This window comes from Epinephelus lanceolatus, chromosome 13 (genome assembly GCF_041903045.1).
Source record: "Epinephelus lanceolatus isolate andai-2023 chromosome 13, ASM4190304v1, whole genome shotgun sequence".
Taxonomy (NCBI): Eukaryota; Metazoa; Chordata; class Actinopteri; order Perciformes; family Serranidae; genus Epinephelus; species Epinephelus lanceolatus.
In genome coordinates, this window is record NC_135746.1 from 151,042 (window position 1) to 165,938 (window position 14,897).

Below are 14,897 nucleotides of genomic sequence, written 5' to 3' on the forward strand. Positions count from 1 at the left end.
TTAGTTTCTATGCTCCCCGCCTGTGGAACAAACTTCCAGGATATCTGAGGTCGGCTGAAACTGTCAGCTCATTTAAATCAGGGCTTAAAACATTACTATTTACTGCAGCTTACCAGTGAACTAGATATGTAACTTATTGTTAGGATAATCTGTAGCTATTGTTTTTGTATTTGTCTGCTGTTGCTTTTGCTTTATGTTTGCTTTTTAAATGCATTTTCTGCACTGTTTTTAACTATTTATTTTCTTGCTTTTACCTCTTGTTTTTAATGATCTGTTGTTTCTAATGTATTTCTCTTGTAAAGCACATTGAATTGCCTTGTGTATGAATGGTGCTATATAAATAAAATTGCCTTGCCTTGCCTTATTTATACACGACTTAATTTTATTTATGCACAACTAAATTTTATTTATACACGACTAAACTTTATTTATACATGACTAAACCTTATTTATACACAACTGAACTTTATTTATAAACAACTAAACTTTATTCATAAACAACTAAACTTTATACACGACTGAACTTTATTTATACACGACTTAACTTTATACATGACTAAACTATATTTATACACGACTTAACATTATTTATACACGACTAAACTTTACTTATACATGACTTACCTTTATTTATACACGACTGATCTTTATTTATACACGAATTAACTTTATTTATACACGACTAAACTTTACTTATACACGACTTACCTTTATTTATACACGACTGAACTTTATTTATACACGACTTAACTTTATTTATACACGACTAAACTTCATTTATACACAACTAAACTTTATTTATACACAACTAATTTTTATTTATACACAACTGAACTTTATTTATACACAACTGTACTTTATTTATACACAACTAAACTTTATTTATACACGACTAAACTTTATTTATACATGACTTAACTTTATTTATACACGACTTAATTTCATTTATGCACAACTAAATTTTATTTATACACGACTTAATTTTATTTATGCACAACTAAAGTTTATTTATACACGACTAAACTTTTTTATACACGACTCAACTTTATTTATACACGACTTAACTTTATTTATAAACAACTGAACTTTATTTATAAACGACTAAACTTTATTCATAAACAACTAAACTTTATTTATACGCGACTAAACTTTATAAACGACTGAACTTTATTTATACACGACTTAACTTTATACATGACTAAACTATATTTATACACGACTCAACTTTATTTATACAACTAAACTTTACTTATACATGACTTACCTTTATTTATACACGAATTAACTTTATTTATACATGACTGAACTTTACTTATACATGACTTACCTTTATTTATACACGACTGAACTTTATTTATACACGACTTAACTTTATTTATACACGACTTACCTTAATTTATACACGACTTAACTTTATACATGACTAAACTTTATACATGACTTAACTTTATTTATACACGACTTACCTTTATTTATACACGACTTAACTTTATTTATACACGACTTAACTTTACTTATACATGACTTACCTTTATTTATACACGACTGAACTTTATTTATACACGACTTACCTTTATTTATACACGACTTAACTTTATTTATACACAACTAAACTTTACTTATACATGACTTACCTTTATTTATACACGAATTAACTTTATTTATACAAGACTGAACTTCAGTTATACATGACTTACCTTTATTTATACACGACTGAACTTTATTTATACACGACTTAACTTTATTTATACACAACTTACCTTAATTTATACACGACTTAACTTTATACATGACTAAACTTTATTTATGCACGACTTACCTTTATTTATACACGACTAAACTTTATTTATACACGTCTTAACTTAATACACGACTAAACTTTATTTATATACAACTAAACTTTATACACGACTAAGCTTTATTTATACACGACTAAACTTTATTCATACAGCACAGGGACAGAGAAAAGCCTGCTGTCCTCTCTCAGGCTGAGCGTGGACAGTGAGGACGTACCGAAGAAGAGGTAGAGCAGAGCGAGCAGGCTGAGGGAGACCGCCATGGCCAGTTTGGGGTCGACAGTGAAGCCGAGGATGACGGCAACGGAGCCGCAGAGCAGCAGAGACAGAAAAACGACGAGCCAGGAGAACTGAAACAACGGCTCAATCTGCTGCCCGGCAAACGTCTTCATCTCATCTGAGGAGAAGAAGGGATGTTAACACATGATGTGTCTGTGTGTGCATATGTATATGTCCTGTCTGTGTGTGTGCGTGTGTGTTTGCAGACTCACCCTCCAGCTTCTTGAGCAGGAAGGACTTGCCGCTGCCCCACTGGGCGTACAGACCAACACAGATGGGAGGCTGCATGGTGGGTTCGCTCAGGATGTCAGCCAGCGCAGAGCTGTACAGGTCATAACCCAACATGTCTCCGTCCGTCTCTGTGGGGGACAGGTGACCTGCGGGTGGAGACAATGTCTCAGGTGTGCATGTGTGTGTGAGATCACACTCACACCAGATGGGAAATATCTAAACTCTTCTTCTCTCTGATTTTTTTTTTCTTTCAGTCCTTTAAAACTGAGATTAAACATTAAATTAAAATATTAAACACAGACGATCAAACAGCTTCAGTTTGTTACAGACTTTAGGATTTAACATATAAAACATGAAAACAACACGTCATGTTATACAGGTTCATCATGTTTTGCACATAAAATGTAGTTTGAGTATTTAAGCAAAGGATCTGAATATTTCTATGGAGAAGATAAACAAATGTATAAATCAATATGTAAATAAATAAATAAATAGATAAATTAATAATTATATAAATGAATCATAAATGTATAAATAAATAGAAGAGTAAAAGCTGAAATAAATGAATAAATGCAGACATTAGGACCTACCTCACTAACATACAGAATAAAAATGTAGAGAGATAATTAAGATATTTATACATCTATGACCTGTTTAACTACCAACTTTTATTATATATTTATTTATTCCTTTATTCTTGTATTTATTTCATCATTGGATTATTTACATATTTATGTATTCGGTCCTGTATTGATTTATTTATCTTCCTGCCATGCAGTTATGGCTGATGTTAAAGCCAGAACACAAATATAAACCTGTACTGTCTGTATCTGAGTGAGACTTCCTGTGAGACTTCCTGTGACCATAACATATCGATGACCCGAGGAAACATGTTTGTGTGTAGACGTACGCGCTCCAAAGATCTGTGTGAGGATGCTCTTCTGGTGGCTGCAGTCGATGTTGTATGGCGTCTCTCCGCCTTTGTTGGGTCGGTAAAGCAGGCGGCCATCTTTGGGGTTCCTGAGGAGGAGCTCGGCCAGGCGGCGACTCCGCCCACGGATGGCGATGTGGAGGGGTGTGTCTCCTCTCTGAGAAAACAGGAAGTAAAACTGTTGATCCAACATGAACAAGTAAGTCATGCTTCTGTGATACTTTTATTTTGAAGGACACACAGTCCCTCAGTAACAGAGGTTTCCTGTACCGACTTTGATCATTTTGTCGATAGCGCCATAGGCTCGCTGCGAACAACACTTGACTCTGTAGCTCCTCTTAGAAAGAAGTTAAAAAAGCAAAGAAAATTCGCTCCTTGGTATAACTCTCAAACCCGTAAGTTAAAACAAATATCGCAAAAACTTGAAAGGAATTGGCGATTAACCAAACTAGAAGAATCTTGTTTAATCTGGACAGACAGTCTCAAAACTTATAAGAGGGGCCTCCACAATGCCAGAGCAAACTATTATTCAGCATTAATAGAAGACAATAAGAACAACCTCAGGTTTCTTTTCAGCACTGTAGCCAGGCTGACTGAGAGTCAAAGCTCTATTGAGCCTTGTATTCCTTTAGCCCTTAGCAGTAATGATTTTATGAGCTTTTTTAATGACAAAATTCTAACTATTAGAGGCAAAATTCATGACCTCCTGTCCTCACATAGTACCTATCTAACCTCAAACACAGCTGTAAGACCTAATATATATTTAGATTGCTTCTCCCCAATTTCTCTTCAAGAATTGACAGCAGTGATTTCTTCATCTAAATCATCAACGTGTCTCTTAGACCCCATCCCAACTAGGCTACTTAAGGAGGTCTTTCCTTTAGTTAACACTCATATATTAGATATGATCAATATATCCTTATTAACAGGCTATGTACCACAGTCTTTTAAGGTAGCTGTAATTAAATCTCTACTAAAAAAGCCCACCCTGGATCCAGAGGTGTTAGCCAACTATAGACCAATATCTAATCTTCCCTTTATATCAAAGATCCTTGAGAAAGTAGTCACAGACCAGCTGTGTGATTTTCTCCATGATAATAATTTATTTGAGGAATTTCAGTCAGGATTTAGAGTGCATCATAGCACTGAGACAGCACTAGTTAAAATTACAAATGATCTTCTGATTGCTTCAGACAAAGGACTTGTCTCTGTACTTGTTTTATTAGATCTTAATGCGGCATTTGACAAAATTGACCATCAAATTCTGCTGCAGAGACTGGATCACTTAATTGGCCTAAAAGGTTCAGCACTAAGCTGGTTTAAATCTTATTTATCTGATCGTTTTCAGTTTGTTGACGTTCATAATGAATCATCCTTACGTACCAAAGTTTGTTTTGGAGTTCTGCAAGGTTCTGTGCTCGGACCAATCCTATTTACTCTATATATGCTTCCTTTAGGTAACATCATTAGAAATCACTCTATAAATTTCCATTGTTATGCGGATGATACTCAGTTGTATTTATCGATGAAGCCAGAAGAAAGTAATCAATTAACTAAACTCCATAACTGCCTTAAAGACATAAAAACTTGGATGAGCACCAATTTCCTGATGTTAAATTCAGACAAAACTGAAGTTATTGTTCTTGGCCCCAAACAACTCAGAGACTCTATCTGATGACATAGTTTCTCTAGATGGCATTGCTCTGGCCTCTAGCACTACCGTAAGAAACCTCAGAGTAATATTTGATCAAGATTTGTCTTTTAATTCTCATTTAAAACAAACCTCAAGGACTGCATTTTTTCATCTGCGTAATATTGTGAAAATTAGGCCTATCCTGACCCGAAAAGATGCAGAAAAATTGGTCCACGCTTTTGTTACCTCTAGGCTGGATTACTGTAACTCTCTATTATCAAGTAGCTCTAGTAAGTCCTTAAAAACTCTTCAGCTAATACAGAATGCAGCAGCACGTGTACTAACAGGAACTAAGAAACGAGATCATATTTCTCCTGTTTTAGCTTCTCTGCACTGGCTCCCTGTAAAATCCAGAATTGAATTTAAAATCCTACTGTTAACTTATAAAGCTCTAAATGGTCAAGCTCCGTCATATCTTAGAGAGCTCATAGTGCCATATTATCCCACCAGAACACTGCGCTCTGAGAACGCAGGGTTACTCGTGGTCCCTAAAGTCTCCAAAAGTAGATCAGGAGCCAGAGCCTTCAGCTATCAGGCTCCTCTCCTGTGGAATCATCTTCCCGTTGCGGTCCGGGAGGCAGACCCCGTCTCCACATTTAAGACTAGACTTAAGACTTTCCTCTTTGATAAAGCTTATAGTTAGGGCTGGCTCAGGCTAGCCCTGTACCAGCCCCTAGTTAGGCTGACTTAGGCCTAGTCTGCCGGAGGACCCCCCTATAATACACCGGGCACCTTCTCTCTCTCTCTCTCTCTCTCTCTCTCTCTCTCGTATTCTATTACTGCATCTTGCTAACTCAGCCATTCTGGATGTCACTAACTCGGCTTCTTCTCCGGAGCCTTTGTGCTCCACTGTCTCTCAGATTAACTCATATCACAGTGGTGCCTGGACAGCGTGACGTGTGTGGTTGTGCTGCTGCCGTGGTCCTGCCAGACGCCTCCTGCTGCTGCTGCCATCATTAGTCATTAGTCATACTTCTACTGTTATTATACACATATGACTATTGTCACACATGTATACTGCCAGATATTAATACATACTTTCAACATATTGTACCACAGTAGCCAGAACTATAACTATAATATTATTACTTTAAGTAATGTTGTTGTAAGCTACTGTCATTTCCTGCATCTCTCTCTCTCTCTCTCTCTCTCTTTCCTTTCTGTCTCATTATATCATATGGATTACTGTTTCTTCCGTTTTTTTTCCCCGTTAAAGGGTTTTTTGGGGAGTTTTTCCTGATCAGCTGTGAGAGTCATAAGGACAGAGGGATGTCGTATGCTGTAAAGCCCTGTGAGGCAAATTGTGATTTGTGATATTGGGCTTTATAAATAAAATTTAATTGAATTGAAATTGTTAATTTATTATGCTGATCTGTTCTGTACGACATCTATTGCATGTCTGTCCGTCCTGGAAGAGGGATCCCTCCTCAGTTGCTCTTCCTGAGGTTTCTACCGTTTTTTTTCCCCCGTTAAAGGGTTTTTTGGGGAGTTTTTCCTGATCAGCTGTGAGGGTCATAAGGACAGAGGGATGTCGTATGCTGTAAAGCCCTGTGAGGCAAATTGTGATTTGTGATATTGGGCTTTATAAATAAAATTGATTGATTGATTGACACTTCAGCCTGAGCTCTCTGTCACGTTAACATTAATCTTAAAGAGGCTTTATCGTTCTCACCTTGTCAACAGCCGACACTTTGGCTCCTTTATCCAGCAGCAGCTCCACGATCTCAATGTTCCTCATCTTAGTGGCTTTGATCAGAGGAGTCTCTCCGTCCTGGGACAGGAAACAGGAAACACAACATCACAACATCTGCCTCCAAACATCTGTACGAAGGAGCACAATCACACCCAGGTGCATTTACATTTATTAATTATATACATGAGACACGGCAGGTGTTAGGAACCAGAAGATGAGATCGTTCAGCTGTGTTCAGCTGTGTTCAAGTGTGTTTGTGTGTGTTCAGGTGTGTTCGTGTATGTTCAGGTGTGTTCAAGTGTGTTTGTGTGTGTTCAGGTGTGTTTGTGTGTGTTTGTGTGTGTTCAGGTGTGTTTGTGTGTGTTCAGCTGTGATCAGGTGTGTTAGTGTGTGTTTGTGTGTGTTTGTGTGTGTTCAGCTGTGTTCAAGTGTATTTGTGTGTGTTTGTGTGTGTTCGTGTGTGTTCAGGTGAGTTCAGATGTGTTCAGCTGTGTTCAGCTGTGTTTGTGTGTGATCAGCTGTGTTTTAGGGCTCTAGTTTCCTGGCGCAGCGCAGGGTGGCGAACCCCGCGCAGAGCTAGTTTTGAGCAGCGCAACCCGAGGTGCGCTCAGTTTGGTATTTGGTAGCCGAGATGGGTGTGGCGGCGCAGCAGGGGGAGGTGTCGACAGATCCAGCTTGGCGCAGTGACAGTTTCGTGCCAAAAGGCTTCGCCGAAGGTGCGCTAAAAGCTCGCCAGCTGAAACCACGTCTACCGTCAGCGCAGGGGGAGCGCAACCGGTGTAAAGGCCAATTTCCACCAGATGCGTGTTGGTTGCGTCTGCGCTCCGGCATGGCAGCGGAGCCGATAGGATTCCATTCTAGTCAATGTGTGTGTGTTTCCACCAGCTGTGGCTGTGATGCGTTCCGGCTCCGTCTCAGCTCCGGCACTCCAGAGCCCTCCGCAACAGATACGCAGGACTTCTATTTTTGCCGGATGCCAGAGCACAACGCAGCAATTCAGCACAGAGCAGATCGTGCGGGGCAGGAAGTCGTGCACAGAAACACATTAAAACATCAGGTTAATTTTCAAAATAAAATACATAGTGTTCATGGCGGATCATATTTCCCTGCACTACACCTTGAAAACGTCATAATGGGCAGAGGCAGGCCTGAAGTCAACAGGTCAGAGGTTTTCAGACGTCATTTCACCCCGTGAACACCATGGACGAGGAGATATTAATCATGGCAGTGCACCGAGATGTCTTCCGGCGGAGCTGCACTGCACCGCACAGCAAACACAGCCAGTGGGTATTGACGGACGGCGGAGCACGCAGCGGATAACCAGCGCTGCCGTTCCGCAACGGAAACGCATCCAGTGGAAATCCGGCGTAAGCCACAGTTTGGCTGACCGGCGGACAGTGCGCACACGTCACCAAAACCTCACAGGCAGGTTTCCAGAATGTCAGGCACATGAATGATGCAATGGTGTGTTCAGGTGAGTTAAGATATGTTCAGGTGAGTTCAGATGTGTTCAGCTGTGTTCAAGTCTGTTTGTGTGTGTTCAACTGTGTTCAGATGTGTTCAGGTGTGTTTAGGTGTGTTCAAGTGTGTTCAGCTGTGCTCAGGTGTGTTCAAGTGTGTTCAAGTGTGTTCAGGTGTTTTTAGGTGTGTTCAAATGTGTTCAGGTGTTTTTAGGTGTGCTCAGCTGTGTTCAGCTGTGCTCAGGTGTGTTCAGGTGTGTTCAGGTGTGTTCAGCTGTGCTCAGGTGTGTTCAGGTGTGCTCAGGTGTGTTCAGGTGTGTTCAGGTGTGTTCAAATGTGTTCAGGTGTGTTCAAGTATGTTCAGATGTGTTCAGCTGTGTTCAAATGTGTTCAGCTGTGTTCAGGTGTGTTTAGGGGTGTCCAAGTGTGTTCAAGTGTGTTCAGGTGTTTTTAGGTGTGTTCAAATGTGTTCAGGTGTTTTTAGGTGTGTTCAGGTGTGTTCAGCTGTGCTCAGGTGTGTTCAGCTGTGTTCAGGTGTGTTCAAGTGTGTTCAGCTGTGTTCAGGTGTGTTCAGGTGTGTTCAAATGTGTTCAGGTGTGTTCAGGTGTGTTCAAGTGTGTTCAGATGTGTTCAGGTGTGTTTAGGTGTGTTCAAGTGTGTTCAGGTGTGTTCAGCTGTGTTCAAATGTGTTAAAGTGTGTTCAGCTGTGTTCAAATGTGTTTAGGTGTGTTTAGGTGTGTTCAAGTGTGTTCAGCTGTGTTCAAATGTGTTCAAGTGTGTTCAGGTGTGTTCAAGTGTGTTCAGCAGCTGTGTTCAAATGTGTTCAAATGTGTTCAAGTGTGTTCAGCAGCTGTGTTCAAATGTGTTCAAGTGTGTTCAGCAGCTGTGTTCAAATGTGTTCAAGTGTGTTCAGATGTGTTCAGGTGTGTTCAAGTGTGTTCAGCTGTGTTCAGCTGTGTTCAGGTGTGTTTAGGTGTGTTCAAATGTGTTCAGGTGTGTTTAGGTGTGCTGAAGTGTGTTGAGGTGTGTTTAGGTGTGTTCAAATGTGTTCAGGTGTGTCCAGGTGTGTTCAGGTGTGTTCAAGTGTGTTCAGCTGTGTTCAGCTGTGTTCCGGTGTCTTCAGGTGTGTTCAAGTGTGTTCAGCTGTGTTCAAATATGTTCAGGTGTGTTCAGGTGTGTTCAGCTGTGTTCAAATGTGTTCAAGTGTGTTCAGCTGTGTTCAGCTGTGTTCAAATGTGTTCAGGTCGGTCCAGGTGTGTTTAGGTGTGTTCAAATGTGTTCAGGTGTTTTTAGGAGTGTTCAAATGTGTTCAGGTGTTTTTAGGTGTGTTCAAGTGTGTTCAAGTGTGTTCAGCTGTGCTCAGATGTGTTCAGGTGTGTTCAGCTGTGTTCAAATGTGTTCAGGTGTGTTCAGGTGTGTTCAGATGTGTTCAGGTGTGTTTAGGTGTGTTCAAGTGTGTTCAGGTGTGTTCAAGTGTGTTCAGCTGTGCTCAGGTGTGTTCAAGTGTGTTCAGGTGTTTTTAGGTGTGTTCAAGTGTGTTCAGGTGTGTTCAGCTGTGCTCAGGTGTGTTCAGCTGTGTTCACATGTGTTCAGCTGTGTTCAGCTGTGTTCAGGTGTGTTCAGGTGTGTTCAAGTGTTGTGTTCAGGTGTGTTCAGCTGTGTTCAGGTGTGTTCAAGTGTGTTCAGATGTGTTCAGCTGTGTTCAGCTGTGTTCAGGTGTGTTCAAATGTGTTCAAGTGTGTTCAGCTGTGTTCAAATGTGTTCAAGTGTGTTCAGGTGTGTTCAGCTGTGTTCAGCTGTGTTCAGCTGTGTTCAAATGTGTTCAAGTGTGTTCAGGTGTGTTCAAATGTGTTCAAGTGTGTTCAGCAGCTGTGTTCAAATGTGTTCAAGTGTGTTCAGGTGTGTTCAAATGTGTTCAAGTGTGTTCAGCAGCTGTGTTCAAATGTGTTCAAGTGTGTTCAGGTGTGTTCAGCTGTGTTCAAATGTGTTCAAGTGTGTTCAGGTGTGTTCAGATGTATTCAGGTGTGTTCAAGTGTGTTCAGCTGTGTTCAGCTGTGTTCAGGTGTGTTCAGGTGTGTTTAGATGTGTTCAAGTGTGTTAATGTGTGTTTAGGTGTGTTCAAATGTGTTCAAATGTGTTCAGGTGTGTTTAGGTGTGTTCAAGTGTGTTGATGTGTGTTTAGGTGTGTTCAAATGTGTTTTGGTGTGTTCAAGTGTGTTCAGGTGTGTTCAGGTGTGTTCAAATGTGTTTAGGTGTGTTTTGGTGTGTTCAAGTGTGTTCAGGTGTGTTCAGGTGTGTTCAAATGTGTTCAGGTGTGTTCAGGTGTGTTTAGATGTGTTCAAGTGTGTTGATGTGTGTTTAGGTGTGTTCAAATGTGTTCAAATGTGTTCAGGTGTGTTTAGGTGTGTTCAAGTGTGTTGATGTGTGTTCAGCTGTGTTCAAATGTGTTCAGGTGTTTTTAGGTGTGTTCAAATGTGTTCAGGTGTTTTTAGGTGTGTTCAAGTGTGTTCAGCTGTGCTCAGGTGTGTTCAAGTGTGTTCAGATGTGTTCAGGTGTGTTTAGGTGTGTTCAAGTGTGTTCAGGTGTGTTCAAGTGTGTTCAGCTGTGCTCAGGTGTGTTCAAGTGTGTTCAGGTGTTTTTAAGTGTGTTCAAATGTGTTCAGGTGTTTTTAGGTGTGTTCAGCTGTGCTCAGGTGTGTTCAGGTGTGTTCAGCTGTGTTCAAGTGTGTTCAGATGTGTTCAGGTGTGTTTAGGTGTGTTCAGGTGTGTTCAAGTGTGTTCAGCTGTGTTCAAATGTGTTCAGGTGTCTCACCTTGGTGCAGGTCTCAGTATCGGGGTTACACTGCAGGATGTCTCTGACCATGGTAGCGTTTCCTTTCTCCACGGCCCAGTACAGAGCAGTTTTATTGTCCTGGAAACAGCAGAGTGACGTCAGCTGACATCATCACTGTCCCGTCACTGTCCCGTCATCAGTCCTGACAAGACCTCTGTTACTAACAGTGACACCACACATGTTTCATCACTGTGTTCTCACCTGTCCTCTAATGTCTATGTCGGCATATTTATGCAGCAGAGCTCTGACGATCTCCACATGACCGCCCCTCACTGCTCCAATCAGCACCGTGTCACCGCTCTGTAACACACACACACACACACACACAGACTGAATGTTGCTGGTTGTCCCCAGGCGAAGGTGACAGTGTGAGCACACCTGTGTGTGTTACTCTGCAGGTGAAAGACTCAGCGTGGAGCTCAAACAACAGGAAGTCAAACTGTTAACTCTGATTCTTCTTCAGCAGCAAAACATATTTCTAAAACATCTCCACATCACACATTGTGACATGTGACGCCTCACGTCTCGCCCCTGTCGTCATGCTGTGTAACACAGGCTCACCCGGTCTGGGATGTTGACGTAGGTCCCGGCATCCAGCAAGTCCTGGACGATCTCCGTGTAACCCTCCTTGGCGGCAATCATCAGCGCCGTGTTCCCGTCTTTGTCGGTCATGTTGACGTTGGGGTTCCTCTTGAGCAGCTCCTTCACCACCTCAGTGTAGCCGCCTCTCACCGCCACAATCAGCGCCGTCATCGAGTTCTGACACACACACACACACACACAGACACAGACACACACCTTTATCAGTCATCTCCACATGACAGGGTGTTTGTATCTGTTTGGATCTATACTGATATCCAAACAGATACCAGTATATAAATATAGTAAACAGTATGGCAGCACTGATACAGGTAATAATATACAGGTGTGGTCGTACCGCCCCCTCCTGGTCGACGTCGGCTCCATTCTCCAGCAGGTGCATCACACAGTCAAAGTGTCCTTTCCTGGACGCCCAGATGAGAGGAGTGGTCCCGTACTGTCTCACACACACACACACACACACACACACACAGGAGCATTGTTTATTGTTTGTTATTTATTGTTTACTTGATTATTGTTGTGTGATGTCACAGGTGGTCATCACCTTGTCAGAACAGTTGACTTTGGCTCCGTTCTGCAGCAGCAGTTTGACGATGTCGGCGTGTCCTCGACCTGCAGCCCAGATGATGGGGTACACGCTGTATTGCTGTGGGACAGACAGGCAGATGGACAGAGACAGGACGTGTCCTTTTACACTCAGTGGTCACTTTATTAGGAACCCCTGCTCTGGTTTACAGCCTGCTGTTATAAACCTGTGATGTTTATTCTCAGTTAACACCGTCAGAGAGAAGTTTCATCACTGAGCTCACAGTGACTGGGTTGTATGATAGTAACAAATCTACATGAGAGTGTGTGTGTGTGTGTGTGTGTGTGTGTGTGTGTGTGTTACCTGTCCTGTAGTGTTGGGGTTGGCTCCGTGCTCCAGCAGCAGCTCGGTGACGTCTACACGACCTTTGTAAGCCGCCCACATCAGAGCTGTCCAGCCTCCCTGACACACACAGCGTGACATCACACAGTCAGTCAGTACATGTGTTTATGGCTGTTTATAACATCTGTTTATTCTGTAAACACATGGCATAACATGACATCACATGACAGCATCCTTCCTTCCTGTGACAAACTGACAGATGTTAAACTGAACCTGTTTCTGTCTGATTAAAGAATTCATCTTCTTCAGTTAATTTTCAGGACAAAGAGTTGATTACACACGACATCGTCTCGTCAACTGTCGTCAGGGTACCTGTGTTAACTGATCATGATATAGACTACATGTCCCATGAGTCTCAGCAGTGTTTGTGTCGTCTCACCATGTCTCTGTGCTCGATGTAGGCGCTGTTCTCCAGCAGCTCCTTCACCACCTCCACATGACCTTCTTTAGCTGCAGAGATCAGAGCCGACCAGCAGTCCTGACAACACACACACACAGACGGGGTTACCATAGAAACGAGCCATTAACACAGACTGTCTCCTAGCAACTGCAGCACCTGAGTTCAGAGACCGAAACTCACCACATCGTCCAAGTTAACGTTGGCTCCTCTCCTGATGAGCTCCTGGACGATCTCCAGACTGCCTTGCTCTGCCGCCAGCATGAGAGGAGTCTGTCCGTTCTGTCAACACACAGGTAAACAACAAACAAACAATGTTTACTCCTCATGAATCACAAATAAGCCAGCAGCAGGAACTAACAGGGTCTCAGGCCTTTAGTCCAGCATCACGGTCACAGCTTCAGACAACTGACGACTAAAATACGATGAATGGAGTCAATTAAAAATGACTAAAACTCAGCTTTTAACAACACCAGACAGACTCCTCTGGTTACTGGTAGGGATGTTCCTGACAAATAATTTCCCTGTCAACTAAACAAAAATTTTAATTAAGACTAGTCGACTAGTCTAAAAATAAAAAATTTAGCACAATTTATTGTTAAGTATCTGAAAAATTGTCCCAAAAATATTGTGTGCATTCAGAGCCCTTTGAAGCCTTTAATCACAATCTTCAACAACCATGTTGGATTTTAAATGCTACTGAAGTACAAGACACTTTGTGCCGTGCGGTATGAATGTGAACATGACGGCAACTCAGTCAAAAGTTAACCACTAAAATAACATCTAAAATAAATAAACTGCCTCTGAAATGTGGGGCACAGTGAACCTTGCTGATTATCTGACAGAAATGATGCACTTCACTTTTAAGTTAATAAAACAACATCTACAAGAAAATGAGGAAGATCCGCACACCAAGGAGCTCCCCTTAACAAGCTGCTCAGCTGATTGATGATGTCACATGCAGATTGGATTCTACATGCCCGGATGCACCGAAATTCATTCTTGGGGATTTCAATAGGTGTGGTCTGAGGAAAACACTGAGATCATACCAACAGTATGTGACTTGTGCCACCACACAGGGGAAAACGACTATTGACCTCTGCTATGGTTCAGTAGGCTGAGCGTATAAATCCTTCCCTATGCCCGCGTGTGGGGATTCTTTCCACTATAGTGTCTTCTAGGGATGCACCGAAATGAAAATTTGTGGCCGAAGCCGAAGCCAAATATTATTAAACGCTTGGCTGAATACCAAGTACCGAATACCGAATATCATTGTTTAGTTTTTCATTAGTTTTTGCAGATGAACCCACTCGAAATTAGTGTTGTCACGGTACCAAAATTGGGACCCACTATGCAATACCAATGAAAATATCATGGTTCTGAGTAGTATCACAATACCACAGATAAAATGAGGCAGATGTGCCTTTTGTCATTCATAAAAAGATAAATCACTTTTCTATAATACATCAATGATATTTCAATGGAATAAATTACTTATTGACTTATTCATACTTCAAAAACAGCATCAATGAGTGATGAACATAGGGGGGATCAAAATAAAATAAATAAATAAAATAAAAGTCAACCAGCCACCCTCCTCCTCTGACAAGTAAAGAACAGTCCCTTCATAAGTAAAGAAGAGTCCCTAAAGTGCGGTGAGGTTTGTGGACCGTGAACGGCTCGTTTCTCCTCTGACACGTCACATACCTGTGTTTGGCTGGCTCGGCTGTTCAGGTACTTTTGGGCAGTCATGACACCAAGAAGAGGATATTATTGGAGCCGACTTCTCCGTCGCCGGTAAGCCGATGGCCGCCGTAACTGACAGGAATACATTACTGTCTGTGTCTGTGACCCCCGTTCAACCCACAATCGGTGGGATTCGCCATTTGTTTCTGCTGCTGGTTGAAATCTGTAGACTGTTCGCACAGCGTGCTGAATGATTTAAGCCTATTTTGCTCGCTCAAAACTATTTTTAGTCGCAAATGCGAGTGCCGTGACGGACGGATCGCCACACTGCCGACATTTTATTCCGCCCGTCACGGCACGTCGTTTGATTG

At 41.8% G+C, this 14,897-nt stretch overlaps 1 protein-coding gene across 6 annotated transcripts in view; it reads right to left on the reverse strand.

Annotated features, from left to right (window-relative positions):
- The window catches only part of kidins220b (kinase D-interacting substrate 220b), a 47,117-nt gene that overhangs the window by 20,368 nt on the left and 11,852 nt on the right, over nucleotides 1-14,897 (reverse strand). For all 6 annotated transcript variants that reach the window (XM_078173576.1, XM_078173574.1, XM_078173572.1 and 3 more), the window contains exons 3-14: nucleotides 13,024-13,122; nucleotides 12,823-12,921; nucleotides 12,405-12,503; nucleotides 12,060-12,161; nucleotides 11,853-11,951; nucleotides 11,477-11,674; nucleotides 11,117-11,215; nucleotides 10,895-10,993; nucleotides 6,603-6,701; nucleotides 3,217-3,394; nucleotides 2,288-2,452; nucleotides 2,014-2,193 (exon numbers count right to left, since the gene is read on the reverse strand). In XM_078173576.1, the coding sequence (XP_078029702.1) occupies nucleotides 2,014-2,193; nucleotides 2,288-2,452; nucleotides 3,217-3,394; nucleotides 6,603-6,701; nucleotides 10,895-10,993; nucleotides 11,117-11,215; nucleotides 11,477-11,674; nucleotides 11,853-11,951; nucleotides 12,060-12,161; nucleotides 12,405-12,503; nucleotides 12,823-12,921; nucleotides 13,024-13,122 (1,516 nt within the window). The remainder of the gene's footprint in view (nucleotides 1-2,013; nucleotides 2,194-2,287; nucleotides 2,453-3,216; nucleotides 3,395-6,602; nucleotides 6,702-10,894; nucleotides 10,994-11,116; nucleotides 11,216-11,476; nucleotides 11,675-11,852; nucleotides 11,952-12,059; nucleotides 12,162-12,404; nucleotides 12,504-12,822; nucleotides 12,922-13,023; nucleotides 13,123-14,897) is intronic.